General features: G+C 40.4%; 1 protein-coding gene across 1 annotated transcript; it reads left to right on the top strand.

Moving 5' to 3' along the window:
* Window positions 1–291: 291 nt before the first annotated feature.
* LOC147624323 (uncharacterized) lies at window positions 292–18,410 on the top strand. Its single transcript, XM_086819822.1, has 4 exons — window positions 292–535; window positions 17,692–17,797; window positions 17,881–18,085; window positions 18,226–18,410. Exons 1-4 carry the CDS (start codon window positions 292–294, stop codon window positions 18,250–18,252), a joined length of 582 nt encoding a protein of 193 aa, XP_086675948.1. The 3' UTR covers window positions 18,253–18,410.
* The last annotated feature ends 357 nt before the right edge of the window (window positions 18,411–18,767 follow it).

Raw genomic sequence — 18,767 nt, 5'->3', positions numbered from 1 at the left:
TTTGAGTTCTTCCTAGGAAGTGGGTTCTAATCTTCTTGTTGTTTAGAAAGTGGATTCCCTTCTTGCTGAGCATGAGTGTCCTCGAGTGGAGTGCATGATCCACCAGCTAGTGATTCCACATGCTATTGTTGATGGAGGATCAGGCATCAATGTTTTGAGTTATTCTACCTTTTCCAAGCTGGGGTTATCTTCAATGGAGTTCCTACTACTAGTTTGCGTATGGGTGATCATTGACCAGTGAGAGATGAGGGTTTCATCTAGGGTTTGCCTATCAACTGTCACACTGAACATATGGTGGATATTGATTGTTATGTTTTGCGGCTTAGTCCAGGACCTGGCCAGTACCAGCTTCTTTTAGGGCGACCTTGGATATGGAAGACTGATTATGTTATTGACATTTCCAGAGGGCAGTTGCTTCTTGGTAGAGGATCTTCTCGGGCGGTTCTTCCAGCTTACCCTTCTTCTATTGTGAGCCCTAGGGTTACTACTGATGTTGAGAGTGATGGGGATGATGACCGGAGTTCTACTTCTTCATGTACACCAAGTTCCTATTGCATTTACCCTGATTCTATTGAGATTACCCTTGATGATGATGAGGAGACTCCACCTTTGGCCAGAGAGGAGGATACTGTGAGCATTCCTACACTATAAGACAATGCTTCCATACACGCGTTTCATACACGCGATAAATTACGGGCGCATGTATGGTCGTGCATGTATTTGAATAGTATCGGGTGTGTGTATATTGGCATTTAAACTCACGTGTATATTGGCATCTACGAGCGCGTGTATAAGCGCATGTATATACATGCATCAATACACGCATCACTACATGCTTTATTAAGAAAAACTAAATTCCTTTACAAAATTAAAAACTATTTTCTTTAAACCATCTCATAGCACATTACAGTATATATCATTACACAATCCCACTACATGCATTTACAACAATGAAATATATTAAAAAATAAATCATGAGATGATAATTAAAAGACAACACATACAATAGAAATGTCATCAATTTAAAACGATACAATGATGGATTGGTTAGGGTTCGATCTCATCTTCAATAAGATCCATCCTTGCCAAACGATCAACATCAATATCCATTTGATCAATTTGTAAGGCTACGATTAAATTTATTCCACTATCGATATTCTGTCCATTGATAATGGTATCGATGTCCTGATCATCCTCATCAACATCACCATTATCCTCAATGGTAGGGTCATTCTCATGATCATGAGAAATGGGACACTCATCCTCATTATCATGATCATCTCTTATTTCTTGATCATCGATCACAACATCTTCATTGGCATGTTTGACATCATCTTGATTGTGTCTTGATCATCGATCACAACATCTTCATTGGCATGTTCGACATCATCTTCATTGCGGCTTGTTACATCCTCTATATGTAGCCCCTCGTCGCTCTTTGCTCTCTCCATTTCCTCATGCAACCAATCACCATGGATATCATTCGGAAGTGTTGCTAGATGCTTAGTGTATGCCTTACGAGAGCCATGTTGCCTCCGAAAGAGAGCTCTTTTTGCTTGCCTTTTTGTCTTTGCATCCTCATATCTTGTAACCCATCTGTTCATCACATCACTATTAAAAGGATGCAAGTGAAATTGAGATCATCAATCAATGTTCTGTCAATTACTTTACTCTGTCCTTTTTCTTGAGGCACAATAGAGGTCATCCTCAAGTCCTCTTCATTGTTCCATAGTCGTGGCAAAGAGCTGTCCACGTGACCAAGAAATTCTGAAATATATACAAGAGACTCGTGTATCAACCAACCCTCGGCCATGCTTCCTTCAAGCCTTGCACTTTGCCTCACAAAGTCTTTTAAGGTCTTCATGAAGTGCTCTAGGAAGAACATCCAACGTGCATGCACAGTGCCACATAAAGCAATTTCGTCCACTAAATGCACAATGAGATGTAGTTGACTTGTGAGAATGGTTCACGAAAAAGTCTCCTCTACCAAACAAACCACCTCCACTGCCATAACACGCGCATCATCCAACGTGGCTGGATCAATTGCATTAGGGCCAAAAACGTCTCAAAATGGGCTGTGTAAGGAATTTCGCTAACTTGCTAATTAGTAGAATGTTGACGGTAAAAACGGCTCCAAATTTAGCCGTTTTGGATATTTAAAGCGTATCTATCTGATTGAATACGTATCTAAGTACATATTTTAAAATCTAAAAAAATATATCGTTTTCATGCTACTCTTTAATGGCTCGTCTCGAAATTTGTCCTCTTTTAGTGACTTCGCGGCAAAATGACCATTCCCTCCAAACGCGCTCTTATCCATTCTCCAAAAAAATTTCACTCCTCTGCTTCTCTAAGAATTTCACAAGCTACATCTCATTCTCATTCTTCTGTGTCTCTCATGTTCTAATAGCTCTGCTTATATTTTTAGCTCTGTTAGTAATGAGTGATACATCTAATCGTAAGTTTCATTTGAATATCAAGATCAACCAAGAGTATGCAACTACACGGAGTGTCTACCAAAGATCCCTTTCATGTGCAAATGAAGCTCAACATCTTCATAACGAAGGAAAGAAGCATATTGACCTATGGACAGATGAAAGTCTATATCCACTAGATCCCAAAACAGGAAGGTATCCTTCTTTTCACACACCACATGATTTGATTAGATTTGTAGTAAAACGAATGCGGGATGTAGTTAACTTAACAGAGAGATCTGGACAAAGAAAAAAAAGGTTAAAACTTGTAAGAGATCATGTTACTAACCTTCTAGGATTTGACATGTCTAATGCTCAGGAAAGGGTAAGATCTTTGAATGAGCTTATGAATAGGTCGGATATCTTGAAACTTTTGGAACTTCCTGAAAATCAAACTAAAAAAAAACTAGTCTTTCAACATCTATTAAAAGATATGGACTTATTAGTCCAGCCTTCCCAAATGCAAGAAGTTTGTGACACAGTGGGAGTGAGTAAAAAGGGATACAGAGCCATCTCAAAAACCTGGTTCAGGGTCCTTAAGTATTACAAAATCAAAGCTTTTGGGTTGCCTAGACCTCACAATGTTGGAAAATATAGAACTCTGTTAAATGAGGAAATTTTTCTAAACATTTCGGAGAGTATTTCCATATTGAGGGAACAATGCCATATGAGAGACAAAAAAGAAAATCGTCTTTTGAATACAACGTTTATAATAATATTTGGATGAACATTAGAAAAGTCCAATCTTTTATGGTGAGATATTACAACATAAGAGAAATAGATTGTGAAGGAAAACTTGTATTTGTTTTAAAATTAGATGAAGCTCAAATCCAAAAATGTCAAAAAATGGAAAGAATATCTATATCCCTAATGAATAAAGCATTGGACTATAGTTAAGGTAAGCTTGATTCTCCATTCCACAAAACTCAATCAGAAATGGAGCTATGGTGGATTGGATCAGCTCATGTACCAGTAGAGAGTCATGAAACATTAAAGTGGCTCTTCTCACAAACAGACATTCCTTCAGTTATTCAGAGCCAAAATACAGGTGAACACCTTCATGTAGACGACATAGGAGATTTCATTGTGGAATGGCATTTGAGTGCCGACCTCAAGGCGTTGAAGTGTATGTTTGGTGTATGTGGAGGAGCAAATACCAAATATCCATGTCTTTATTGTATGGCAAGCACAGGGACGAGAATGGCTTGCAGACAGGGATTTCATTAACGTCTTCACAATTTCGTGATCACGTTAACAAAACCTATTGTTAACATATTAAAACTTGTGATCACATTGTATATTCACATGACCTGAGCAAGAACCCACTAGTCCCGTAACACCTCCGGGCTTTTATCTTTCCCGGCGGGCCCACCGAGAAAACTATTTATCCCGGTGGGCCCGTCGGGAAAGATAAAAGCCCGGCGGGCCCTCCGGGAAAAATAGAGAACACCGGCGAGGTACTATTCTGTATATAAACACTGCCCGACACCCATCGTATAACTTTTGGGGAGATAGTCCTTGTTTTGGGGGCGTGATATCTCTCCTCAAAGTACTTGTAGAGCTCTCGAGTTGCTAGAAGTGTCCTCTTGGGAAGAACGTCCTTATCTTAGGGGCTGTCGTCTTTCCTTGTAGGCACTCCTAAGGCTATTGAGCCACTCGTCCTTAGTTCTTTGAACTGGGGGCAGGGTGTGGTTCGTAGCTAATACTTGCGGAGATTTAGGGACAAATTTGGAGTCATTCAGCTTTGCATTTGAGCCACGTACGTAATCTACCTCATTCTGCTTTATGAATGGTTTGATGGAGCCAAGAGTCCTGCTTAGGGGCTTGTATTGGTTCTTGATACTTGATATAGTTTAGAGTAGACAAGGGTCTATTGTCCTATACTAGAGTATTGGGCAAGCATAGATCTTTGATTTTCTTTGTGAATGTTAGAGAAGGTCTATTGTCCTATACTAGAGTATTGGGCAAGCATAGATCTTTGATTGTGTAAAGTATCCTTAATTGGGTACAAAAGGCATCCTTCATTGGGGGTGTAATGTGCATGATAGTTTCGAAGTAGTTTTGTAGTAAGACCTTGCAAGATAGTTTGAAGTAGTTTTGTGTTATGTGATGATCTTTTGTATTTGTCAAGATAGTTTCGAAGTACTTTGTCTGCTAATGTATGTTTTTTTATACGTGAGTGATTTGTTGTTTTTTCATTTGTGTATTCATTGTTATATGCTTGGTTGAATAGGTTATTTGTTGAGATGGAGGACAATGTTGGATCCAGTGATACCTCCAATAGAGTCCAAATTTCTAATAGCAGGAAAAAAAAGGCACCTGGGATAGAGTGGCAATATGCAATTAACGTTGGTGATCGATTCATAGATTGGGAGTGTAAGCTATGCCATGCAGTAAAATTAGGTGGGGCGCCTCGACTAAGAGAACACTTTTTAGGCGGACCGAAGAAAAAGTCATGTACCCACCCCTCTGCACCTATAGTGGCCAAACGCATAAGAGAAGAAATTCAAAAGAAAGATTCAAGAAAACATGGCACTCCTACCGTTAATGTATCAAGGTAGCAAGAACACTGTTGTTCTAATCATCAAACTCCTGCTACATCGCCTACTTGTACCCCGAACGGCAATGTGCAACCAGAAAGTAATCTACCCAGTGCATCTTCTTGCAAGCGAAACTTTGACGTAGGAAATATACCCATGTGTCAAAATTCATTGCAAGAAAGCCTATGTCAAGGTCGACTCGATGATGCACAACTCGTCCTTGCTGAAGCGATTTACTTTTCTGGGAGTGCTATGATGATGGTGGACAGTGAGCATTGGAAGAGAGCATGGAAGAAAATTGGTGAGTTTGGACCAAGGTTTTCACCGCCTACGTACCATGCTATGCGAAATGATCTATTAGAGAAATGTTATGCGCAAGTAAAAGAACGTGTACAAAGAATAATTCTTAGCAATATAGAGCTTTCTGGATGTAGTATAGTAAGTGATGGATGGTCTAATGTGCAAAGAAAACCATTAATTAATATAATGGTTATTTCACCTAGAGGTGAGACTTTCATCCGTGTCGTGGATTCAGCTGGTTCAATCAAAACTGGGGCTTACATTGCTCAAGTCATTAGCTCTGTGTGATAGAGGAAGTGTGTGCCAAAAATGTAGTCCAAGTCGTCATGGACAATGCAAAAAATTGTAAAAATGCATCCAAAATCCTACAGCGACAATATCCACATATTTTTCCGGTAGGCTGTAATACTCATAGTTTGAATCTTGTATTAAAAGATTGGTATAAATCTGATGATACCAAATGGTTTGCCTCAATCGTCGACACTGCTCGCCAGCTTGTGAAATTCATGCTCAAGAGACAGAGAGTTTTAGATATGTTTCGACCTCGCATGTCAGTTATGTTAAAGCTTCCAGCGGAGACTAGGTTTTGCACTCACTTTTACACTTTTGAGTCTCTTCTTAGAAATAAAGATGCAGTTTGCGAAACATTTACATGCATGGCATTTCATGACTGGGAGAACACTCAACTTGAAAAAGTGAAAGAGAAAATCAAAGTCTTGAAGGGAGTGCTTACGAGAAGAAGTTGGTGGAACAGTGTGATGGATGCATACCATGTAATGATGCCTGTTATGTATGCTGTACGAAGTCTTGATCAAAGAGCGCCTGATCTCGGAAAAGCATGGATGCAATGGTGGACTGTCCAGCGGTGTTTGGAGTGTCCTGAGAAATTAGAGCAATGGCGTGTACCATTCTCCAGTAGACAAAGAAAAGTTCTATTGAAGTACTTTCATGCTAGATGGATTGGAGCGCATTCACCACTACACAGTGCTGCTTACATGTTAGATCCTGAATATTGGAATATGGATTTGATGTCCAACGTTGAGGTGGTGCAAGATTTTTATAAAGTGGTAAACACTTTCTATAATAATGATGATGATCGTGTACAGTGCATAAAGGAGATGACCTCATTTCGATTGAAAGAGGGTTTATTTTCCAACTCCCTTGTTCAACAAATGGCTAAAGAGCAACCTGCATGGAAGTGGTGGATGATGAATGGTGGTGAGCATTATGCTTTATTGCGCAACCTTGCGATGAAGGTTCTAAGTCAGTGCTCTTCAAACTCAGGCTCAGAAAGAAACTGGAGCATGTACAAATATATTCACAGTACTATTCGCAATCGACTTCTTGCAGATCGAGTAGATAAACTTGTTTACATGTATTGCAATGAAAAGATCTTGCGAGACATTGAAAGCGAAGAGTATGAAGAAGATATGCCCAGATGGATGTACAATTGTGATGATGTAGTAGACGAGAACTTTGATGTTGGACGCACGTTGTGCACCACCCTTGAGATAGAAGACAATTTAGACATTGACTTAGATGAGCTTAATTTAGCAGACGAGAGAGTAAACGGTGAAAGAATTTTGGAGCAAGATACTGACATAGAGGAAGAAGTCACTTCATTAATTTAATAAAAAGTACTTGTACAAATGATCATATTTGGAGAAATTATCAATACAAAAGTAGGATTTGTTTTTCTTAGCTTTCATCTTGAAATAAATTACGAATTGCACTAGGAGTTGCATCTAAAGGTCTTGGTGGTTTATATTCGCTAGCGATGCCGAACACTGTATAAATACCTTGATTTATTGGGACATTGCACAATGCACATGTGGAAGTATTTTGCATTTGCCTCACTAAACATATTAAGTGGTAGTAGTGTCCACATGGTAGTATATACTAGCCGGTCCACCCATCGAATACTTTCTAACATACAGAACATTGGGGGGTGGAGGAACTAGTAGCCTCAGCAGAAACTCCCACAAGATCAGGATGTATCAAAAAATGAGAGATGTGGTTTCCTTGGCGCACAGGAGCAATACGTGAAGAGATGCTCTGCACATCTTGGCTGATCTTTGTTAGCTGCTCTTGAATCCCTCTACTGGCCGGGGGAGGAGTTGACGCTTGAGTTAATCGGTCAGCTTCTTTCTCCTTCTCTGCTAGCTGTGCCCCTAAGCTTTCTTTGCCAGCGCCCTCCACCATGAGAGCAAGTTCTTCCCTTGTGAATGTCACTGTCTCTTCACGTATGTCGTGGGTGTTGACAGTGGCCTCTCTGGAGGCGAAGTCCACTGGAGTTTCTAGGATAAATTGAGCATATAGCATCTTAGCAAAATAGAGTGGAGTGTCGGCGTTATGGAGAGGACGACCGTACACCTCCAAGAAAATGCGCTCGGCATTAGTTTTGATATCATTGTGAGTGCAACGTGAAATCTTCCATCTTCCCTTCTTAATCTCGCCATCTGGACATGGCCATATTTCCTTTATCATCTCTGTGGTTACGCGTTTGTTTATGTCTTTCCATTGGGCATAAGTTGGATTTGTCCATTTCGACAACCTGCATGCTGTTCTTGTAGCTTCGCGGGCTGTCAGGCCATGTGCAAGGGCCTTCATTCGCTCATATGCCTTCTTGGCTAACTCTTGATGCTCGTTCGCTTGCGCCTCTGCCATATCTACATGAACGTAAATGACTTTAGGATTTTAATGAACTGTAAAGATCAACGTAAGATAAATTGACCATTACTCTCAAAATCTTAGTTAAACACCACGAGAGGAGATATGTATTGCAAAGACTCGATGAGAAATATCCACTTGACTCCAAAAATACTTCAAACAATGCGCGCACATCAAATTTTGAAGAGAAAACATAAACTTAAATACCACAAGAGGAGAGAGATATTGCAAAGACTCAATGAGATAATATTTCAAACAATGGACACATCAAATTTTGAAGAGAGAAACAAATTGCCATTCCTAAAACTTAATCTCTTGATACTGTATCATTACAAAGTTGGGGTGAATGACACCGATAGCTCTACAAGAGGACGTTGTGTCCTCGTTGGGTCAGTATATTTAGTGATCTAAAAAATTCAACTACTTGCAAAATTGATTTTCGCTCATCGCGATTAGGCAGAAACATCCAATTTTTGACTCTATGAATAATAGTATCCATGGTAACTTTATCATAGGAACTATTATCCATCCACAACTCTTGCACTTTCTGCCAAAATTCATATAAAGTTTGTAATAAATATCCCAAGGCAAAAACATCAGATGCAGGAGTGTATGCATCTGCCAAAAATGGATCATAAAGCTCTGGGGCTATCCACGGCCGTTTATTTCGCTCTCTGTCTGCATAGGAGACTGCCTGTGCCACCTTCTCAGGGTTCTTGTCTGCTTCAAATACAAAATTGAGAGACACCCATTTTTTGGGCGCTCTCAGCAGTAACCCCCAATCGATAATACCTATGCGTGGCTTCAACTCTTTTGTAAAATCCAACACTACATTGAATGGATGTAGGTCGGTATGTACAATTCCTGCCAGATGTGCTGCCGCTAGGCCTTCCACCAGGGCATGCATAATATGTGGCATGGTTATTACTATTTGTTTTATTTTAGAAAGTTCTAGATGACTTAAAGGAATATTATCAGGCGGGGGTTGTCTCCATCCTCGATCCAAACGGAAAATTACTCTGGTGAACTCACTGAATCTGAAGGGAACCTTCAGAAGAGTATCACCAAGAGCGCCACATTATAGTACGGGAAAATAGTGATCCAAGGAGCTTCTTTTGTAAAGGCAATACACCGGACAATCGATGGATGTAGCACTTGCATACCCTGCTCTGCCTGGAAGCTCTCGAACTTGGCACTGCCTTCTCCTTTGTAGTGCTTTCTGCAAAAAGTAATGTGCTCCGGTAAAAATGATATACCTTTAACTGTATACTCTTTTACTGTGCCAAAAACACCGGAGCCTATTGTTCTCCCTTCGAACAGAGCCTCGTGCGGGATGCCAATGAGATGTGTGCACATAGAATTATAGATGGTACAATTAATGACACCTGTACCATTTGCATCTGCCTGGCTGGCAGCGACGTCTTGGGCAATGCACACTCTTTTGGGGAGGGACTCTGCATCCAACGCCTTCATGCGCTTGCTCTTGGCTCTTTGCTCGCTCCATACAACGTCCCATAACTGTAGACATTGCATATTGGCTTCAGGCGGGGCAACATCTCTAAGATCACTGCATGCTACACGCATGCTCCCCAAAATGGTTCGTGTTATGTGTTGATGGTTAAAATCTGCTATCTTCTGTCCATCAAGCAACTCAGCGTTGCCTCCGCTTCGAAGCCGACGTTGTGCATTTTCCCATATTTGGTCTATTAGATCTCGCATGAGTATCTCAGACTCATTGATCTTTTTGACGACATCATCAGCACATTGTGACACTGTGATGACTGCTTCAATGCGAATTTCTCGTAGAACGATTTTACACTCTTCGGGGGAAAGCATGTTGGTCGTCTTCGTAAATCTAGCAAATATCACTAAACACAAAAAAACAGAATATCAAACATTACTGAAATCAACATCAAGCAAACGTGAGAGAACAGCAACAAGTATATCATTACTTATCAATGTTCAAACAAAAACGGAATATCAAATAATTTTAATGAACTCAACATCATCCAATACATCATCAAACGTGAGAGAACAGCAACAAGTGTATCATTACTTATCAATGATCAAACAAAAACAGAATATATCAAACAATATTACTGCACTCAACATCATGCAATACATTATCGAACGTAAGACAACCGCAACAAGTGCATTATTACTTATGAAGTGTATACATTATCGAATGAGAGAGAGAGAGAGAGGGGGAGGAAGAGAGAGAGGTGTGACAGATAGAGAGAGGAAAAATTAAATGACATTTTTTATAGTTTTGTGAGTTCCTAAAGAGAGAAAAATAATGTTTTGTAATCCTAAAGCACTCCTCATCTACACACCTATCGTGATAGAGAGAGAGATGTGAAGTGTATCATGAGAGAGAGAGAGAGAGAGAGAGAGTTTTGAAGTGTATCATTGCGAGAGAGAGAGAGAGAGAGAGAATTGTGAAGTGTATCATGAGACAGACAGAGAGAGAGAGAGGAGAGGAAGAGAGAGTTGTGACAGATAGAGAGAAGAAACATTAGATGACATTTTTAATGTTTTTGTGAGTTCCTAAAGAGGAAAATAATGTACTATTTTAATTTTTAAGTAAATAGAGGGAGAAAAAAGAAATTATTAGGAATTATGTATATTTTAAGAGAAATAAAAAGAAATCATTATCTACACATCTATCGTGTTGTGAAGTGTATCATGAGAGAGAGAGAGAGAGAAAGAGTTGTGAAGTGTATCATGAGAGAGAGAGAGGGGGGTAAGAAGAGAGAGATATTTATATTTTTTGAGTTACGAATCACGATATTATAAAATAAAACGTTTAGACAATATGATGTAAACTTTGATCCATGAAATACTCATGCCACGTTAGCAACCAAGTATCGCATGGATCAAACACAATAAAAACAATACAAGTCAAATCAAACAAATTTACGACATTTTTTCGACTGCGTTAACGATCATATGCGTAATATGCAAGCAAATTTACGATATTTTTTCGACCGCGTTAATGATCAAATGCCGCAATATGCAAAAAACAATTTATGCACTAGCGGACAACACCAACTTGCCGCGTTAACGACAAAATGCCGCCCGATTCTATGGGAATACGAATAGGATACGAACATACACTGGCCGCATTACCGACCATATGTCCGCATTTGACAAAGGGAAGGGAAGGGAAGGTGACATCGCCATAACAATACTATGCTTGCCGCGTTACCGACTAGTACCGCTACGGCATGCCATACTTACCATAGGACACAGACGGGTTTGATTTTTTTGCGAGCTTTATTTGGCGAGCTTTTTGGAGATAAGATAGTTTTATGTGAGCTTGTAAGAAAAATGATACATTTTGGTGAGCTTTTATATAGTAAGTATTTATGAAAGAGAAATAAATACATTCACATACATACATACATATATACATGTATATTCTCAAACACACCTACCTGCCTACCTGCCTACCTGCCTACCTACCTGCCTACCTACCTACCTACCTACCTATATTCATTCACATACATACATACATATATACATGTATATTCTCATACACACCTACCTACCTACCTACCTACCTGCGTGCCTACCTACCTACCTACCTACCTACCTACCTTCCTACATATATACATACATACATGCATGCATACATACATACCTACCTACATACCTACCTTCCTACATATAAACACACATTTTATGTCCAAGAAACTTAAATATCGGCACAAAAATACCTATCTATGTACCTTTCTTCCAATGTTTATTTCAACACAAGTAAAAACAAGTATACCTGGCTCATGTTTTCTTACAAAAAGATTGAGTTCACATTTCCTTACAAGAAGATATCTGGTTGGTATAACTCCTTTACCATAGCGTCGCAAGCTACCTACAATAAGACTTTAGAGTACGTGACAGTATACTCCATCCCAAAGCAAGACAAAAATAATATTGGTTCAAATTTTCTTACAAAAAGATTGACTTCACATTTCCTTACAAGCTTAAGTAAGCACAAACATGGAAGGCTTGATTAAAGCTTAAGTAGGCACAAACATGAGAGGTTTGATTAAAGCTTAAGTATAGGCACAAACAGGCTTGATTAAAGCTTAAGTATAAGCACAAACATCCTTGCTTCGAGGACGTGATAGTATATTGTCCACTTCCTCTGGTGATAGTGTCGGTTGATGCATTACCATATCCTCATTCTTATGTAATCCCAAAACTCGCAAGAAGACAAAATAGATATGCTTACATGCAACGTAAGACTCTCCTCTAGATTCTATTTGCATGAAATCAGGACATGTATACCAAGGTTGTACCTTGATGTGTATAAAATAGTCCTCCCACTCTCACATGCCAAATGAAAAATAGAGTAGGGGGATGGCTGCATTGCACTCTCATTAAGGACTGTCGTTGTCATGGCCTCGGCACTACCAATCCTCTTTTCTGCTTCTTTGGAAATCCAATGCCTCCACTTGGTTGATCTCTTTGTATTCTGTGCAGCATCATGTGGCCTCTTGTCACTTTCTTTGTTGCCCGCTGCTTGTGTGGACGTTTCTCCCACCCCCCGACACAAAAGGTTCTTCATGAGTAACATCTAACTTGAACCCTGCCTTTACTAATTTATCTACCTCTTGGCTGGTTATGTTGGTCCCAACATCCACTTTCCACATATCTGGGTATGATGGCTTGTATATTATGTTTGGATCTACATGCCATGTGTGTGAAACATCTGAAGGACAAAACCACATCATTTGAGCCTTTGGCCCTCCCGGACCAGGATGTCGTCGCTCTGAATAGAAGCTAGGGGCAACAACTCCAATAGAGCTTCCCTGTATGTATGAGTTGCACTTAAGTCTTCCATCAATACCTCCCAAACATTTGACTTTTGAGTTCAATGGGGTTCGTCTAATGGCCCACATTGTGCGTCCAACGGCCTCTTCCTTTACATGCATTTGTCCTCCGCTCATTGTGCCATAATGTTGTTTAGGCTCTTCATGTCCGACATCTTTGTTTCCTCCAGTCATTGGACTTTTTGGTCCTCCCCTTGAAGCGGGACTTGCTGCACTGTTTGTTCTAGATCTATCTCCAAAACTTACTCTTCTTGCTGTTCCCCGGTTTTGACGATGTCTGCTCTGCATGACATAACCTGGACGATGTGAACATTGGTCTACTTCCATTGTCCTCACCCTCTTCCATTGAATAGTCTCCTTATCTCCATGTAGAGGCCTTGATTCCTCATACATAGGAGTATTAGCTACTGTTTCATGGACCATGCGAGCCACTTGTGGTGGTGTTAGTCTTGACCTTGCTGCTACCCTGTCCAACAACTTGCTCAAGCTTGGTCCCTCACCTTTGTGCTTTGCTCCACCTTGTTTTATCATTTCAACCTCCTTCATTCTCAATCGTGATTGCTCCACCTGTTCCTTCGTTTTTATATTTTCATTTCACATTTTCGTCTCTCCTATCCTTTCTGTTTCACATTTTCGTCTCTCCTGTCCTTTCTGCATCTTCATATTGCCTTCCCTATGGAGCACACTGTTACCTTTGAGTGGGAGCTTGATGGCAGTAGCAAAAAATCTCAAACTTTAATACTTCTCCACCAGACCACGCTTGTCAGTCACGGATATCTACAAGGGTTTTTGCCTTCTTCACACGCCCTTTCTGGAGTGAAAGCTACTAGGACCGATGGAAGCCTACAGGAAATCATCGCTCATTATGATATGGAGGGCAATAAAAACTACCTCATAGATATTTCTCGAAGTAAAACATATATGCTACAATGTAGTCCTCTTTGTGCTGCTGATAGTCTTGATTCTAGTGCTGACGACATTGCCCAAGATGTCCGACATTTGGAGAGTTCAGTGGATAAAGAATTAGGGACACAAAACACCCATGTTCATATCTCGAGCTCCTCCTCTGAGAGTGACTTGAATGGCTCAGCAACTATTTTGCAACCAGGTGAAGGCACAAGCAATCCAAAAGGTTCAAAGCACAAGATCTCTGAAGATGAATGTATTGCTTCAGAGAGTATACTTTCGGTTCTTCGTAAGAAGGAGAAACCTTCTCTTCTGCGTTCATTGTTGGAAAAAGATACTCAAGTCATCCAAGTCCAGGAGGTGCCAAGACATTATGATGGTGATTCCATCCTAGAGTTTCCACCAACATATGGCAAAATAGGAAATATGGATGGAATGGAGCAAAAATATGATGGTCACCTATGGACACGTCCAGTAACATCAAACATGTCTGTAAGTTGTACCGTGCGTATTAGCTATTGTGTTGGTACTTTGGAGTGCCATAGGCTCAGCTATGATTGAGAATGTAGGTGGTTGAAATGATAAAAGAAGGTGGAGCAATCACGATTGAGAATGACCACGATCAAATTTTTTAATAAAAAATATACAAATATATATGTATCTACAAATATATAAAAAAATGCACAAATATATACATTTATTGATTCTAAGTGTTATTTTAATAAAAAGCTTATCTCTTTGTAAATACACACACACACATGTTTATATTTATATTATTATATTGTATAAATTCTAGGCTAAGAACCCCGGATGGGGATATATGTAAATACACATACACACATGTTTATATTTATATTATTATATTGTATATATTCTAGGCTAAGAATCCCCCGACGAGGATATATGTATTTTAGTGTGTGTGTGTATTTACAAAGAGACTAGTCTTTTACTTATTTTAGGATATACAAATATATTAGATTATATATCTAGTAGGCTACACACACACCACACACATTTATTAACATCAATATATATATACATATTTAAATAGCCTAAACTATAAAATGTACGTGTGTACAATAAAACACATATAGCTTAATACATTTTTAGACATATATATATGTGTGTGTATATGTATCTATTTTTAGGCTAAGTATGTTTTAGGCCACACACACATATGTGGTGCTTAGTTTAAAGGGTACACGAAGAAAAGAGATATTTAGGGTACATGAAGGATACTTTCAACTCAGCAAGCAGGCAGACGAATGCAAGAGAAGAGGTGAGTTTTTTTTTCATTTCTCGATTTTTCTCTGTTCTTCTTTTCTGTGCACCGGCAGCGGCTTCGTTGGAGGTGTACGTTGTAGCTTTCGTAGGCGGTGACGGTGTTGAGGATGTCCAGTTTGTGGCGTAGGCGGAGACGATGTTGAGGAGGTCAAGTGTGAGGAGACGGGGGCAGCGCTGGCCGCAACGCCTCCATCGCCTCTCCTCCAGCATGTCCACTCCCCCGCGGGCAGAGCCTGGGGATGGTCTAGCGCAGACCATCCCCAGGCTCTGCCCGCGGGGGAGTGGACATGCTAGAGGAGAGGCGATGGAGGCGTGTATGAGCAAATTTAGAGGTTGAGCCGCTGGCGTTTGAGGAGGTGGAGGTGGTGCAGGAGGTGGAGGCGAAGACACAGGCGTCGCTGGACGTTTTGTTGAGGAGGCGAAGTTTGAGAAACAGCTGGAGAAGACGACCTTAATAAGCCATGCTCGTGCATTTCCACCCCCCCGGCAGAGCCGGGGGATGGTCTGCGCTAGCGCAGACCATCCCTCGCCTGGCTCTGTCGGGGGGGTGGAAATGCACGAGCGACCATTGCATTTGGAAGGTTTCGCTTACCCATGCGTTTGGAAGGTTCTCTGCAGAATTCGAGCAACAATTTTTTCCAGTGATATTTTTCTTTATCTCTAGCGTATTCCAAAAACATTGATATTTTTCCTTTATCTCTAGCGTGTTCCTTATCTCTAGCGTAGGCGGGTATCTCTCCTTATCTCTAGCGTAGGCGGGTAACAATGGTTGAGAACTCTCCTTATCTCTTGCATTTGGAATGTTGCTCTCTCGAATGCAGGTGTAGGGGCTATTGGAGCACAATATTGTGCGTTGGCACTCTAGAAAAAGAGGGCACACATTGCCTGGGGTGGAAGCATCAAGATGTACATAGGAGAGGGGAGGTGGGTGGGTGGGCACCTAAAGGAACCTAAATGTTAGGTACCTTATGTTTACCTTTTCCTATAAACATTAAGTACTTTAGTTCTACCACAACCTTTAGCCATATAATATATACATAGCATAGAGGTCATGTGAATTTATACACAACATAGAATTTTTTAACTCCCATTCAAATGTTAGATACCTTAGGCTTACCTTTACGTCCATTGAAATGTTAGATACCTTAGGCTTACCTTTACGTCCTTAGGCTTAGCACCTTACTCCCATTCAAATATTAGATACATTAGGCTTACCTTTACTTCTCCCAATAGGAATAGGAAACTTTAAAGCACAAGCTCACACAACAGAGAGTCGTGTAAGTCCCATTTGAATGGTGCATTTCTTGTACGCATTGCTTGAACATATGGCACAATGAATTTGAGCTCACATTTGGCTATGGATCATCGTAATGATGATGACGAAGAAATGGGCAGACGAGTTCGGGTGCATTTCTCAGTAGTAAGGCTTGCATAATGGTTCTTGCACCTGCACGTCCTTCTACGCTTATATCATGGTCCTCTCGGACGAAACACTGCAATGGGTTTGCATCACTGCCACCATGAACAGCCAATATATATTAGCTCCTTCAATGGCTCTTGTATTAAGCTAGGAAGCTCAGGTTTATTGGTTTCTCCTCAAATGTGCACTCTAACCAGAAGAGCCCATTTTGCAACTCTAGCTATTCAATACAATCTGTGGCTTTACTTCATGTCTATGCTATTCTCTCTCTCCCCACACACACACACACTAGTAGGAGATGTTTGTGTGTGAGGTTAATGTTTTCCTATATACATGAAGTAGGGTTTATGTGTGATTCAGCTCAAACTTTTTGCTACTCATATTCAGGGCAAAAGAAAGGAAGATGGCTCCAAGAAAAGCAAGAAAACAACAGGCAAAGACTAAGAAAGGTATATGATGTGAATAGCCAAGATTCTATTGAGATTGTGTTTTATTGTTTTAGATATGCTTACTTGGGCTTGGTGTGTGTGTCTTACAGACAACAGGGGATACTCACTAAGATCTGGGCGTGTTTGTTTGACTCTTAGCGAGGAAGCTCAATCACGGACACCTTTGTCCTCACATGTATCTCCTGTTAGAGAGGAAACAGAAGCGCATAATTCTCTTGGTCATGAGGAAGAAGTGCTTGTGTTGGAGAACGAAATGAGCTCACCTCCTCCAACTCACACGGAGATTCCTGAATCTAGTACTGGTCAAGGGGAGACCCATAAAAGGCTTCTTGGAAAATCTATTGAATTGGGATTGCTTGGTGATGTATTCACTAAGTTTTTTGTGCAACGTAATTCCTCTACCCCATTGGTCCCTTTATGCAGGCTCATTCCAAATGAATCCATCCGTACAGTTTCTACCCAACTTGAGGTATTTCGTGATTCTTTTGACTGCCATGGTTATGTCGAAGCGTCTCCTCCTTTTTTAGTTTCACTTACACGTCCAGGAAGCTCTATGTATTTCGCGGTCACACAAATAGACTTGCAAGAATGGGGACCAAACTGGGTGGTACAACATGACAGATTTGAGGATGAAATCAGAGGAACTGAGTGGGAGGATCTCAGTGGTAAGAAGTTTCTTGTATGGGATGGCAATCATCGTGTGAAGGCATGGATGTCTCGAGTGCGCAAAGGTATGTTCTTTTGAATGTCATAGATTGATTTATGCAACATTAAAAGTAATATATTGTAATATCTTTATTTTGCTTTCTCTAGCTTGGTCTCATAGCCCCTCACGCCATGTCCGGGTCAAATGTCAATTTTTGGTTGTGGACAAGAAGCAAGAAGGAGAATTGCTATTGGCTTTGCAATCTCAAAATGAGTAAGTGATCTCTCTCTACTTAATTATGGACATTGTGAAGTCATAGTTAAGTTCTTAGCTCATTGTGACTCTTTACAACACAGATTGGTGCGCACTAGTGTTACACCCACATTGTCACATGAGATCTTCATGTTTCAACGATTTGGAATGGCGGACAAATCATCCATATTGGACTACCTTGGTGAAGACGTAAGGAGGTGGGCTTTAATGGAGCTTAGTTTGGAGCGACGAAGTGGAGAGCAATGGTACAATGCTCCAGCTACAATCTTGGCACAGCTTGTGTGGAAGGTAGTGTTTGCATTTCCCATCTTTTATTAATAAACGGATTATCAATGTTTTTTAATCGTGTGAGTGATAATGAGTCCTTTTCGTTATACGTAGACACCATTTGAAAATGTGGTGAAGCAATCTATATCATGCATTGATAGACATGCCATGGGGTTGCAAGAATATGAGACAAAATGTGAGAAAGCCAGACGTGGTGTAGAGCAAACATTTCGAGATAGAGCGTACAAGATGCTCATAATTGCAAACCCATCCAATGGTGATGCATTCTTTCAACTCGTATATAACTATGATTGGTCCAAGAAGGGATTGGTTGCTCTGACCAAAGAAAAGCTCTACACAGTTGCCATATCTCGGATTTCAACTCAAAGGTATGTCACATGTCAATAAACCTCCCTTAACATAAACTAACCTTAATATCTAATCTCTTATGGTTTTGGTATGATGCTGAAATAGGAAGACGGAATTGCTTCAAATGCTTATGACAAAGGACAAGGTAATTTCAGAGATGTTTGGGGATAACAAAAAGACGTTGTTGCATATGAAGAAAGAGTTGTATTGGGAAGAGCTAATAGGGGAGGCAGACTCTATTTTGGAGGGTTTATTGGTATATGATGATGTTGTCTACATCCCACCATTTATGCAATGGGTGCAAGAGGAGCGATCGAAACACATACCATGGGCC

The sequence above is a fragment of the Cibotium barometz genome, chromosome 25 (assembly GCF_041138505.1).
Source record: "Cibotium barometz isolate CiBa-2024 chromosome 25, ASM4113850v1, whole genome shotgun sequence".
Taxonomy (NCBI): domain Eukaryota; kingdom Viridiplantae; phylum Streptophyta; class Polypodiopsida; order Cyatheales; family Cibotiaceae; genus Cibotium; species Cibotium barometz.
The sequence above is the reverse complement of the archived record's forward strand: the minus strand, read 5'-3'. Positions and strand labels throughout refer to the sequence as shown.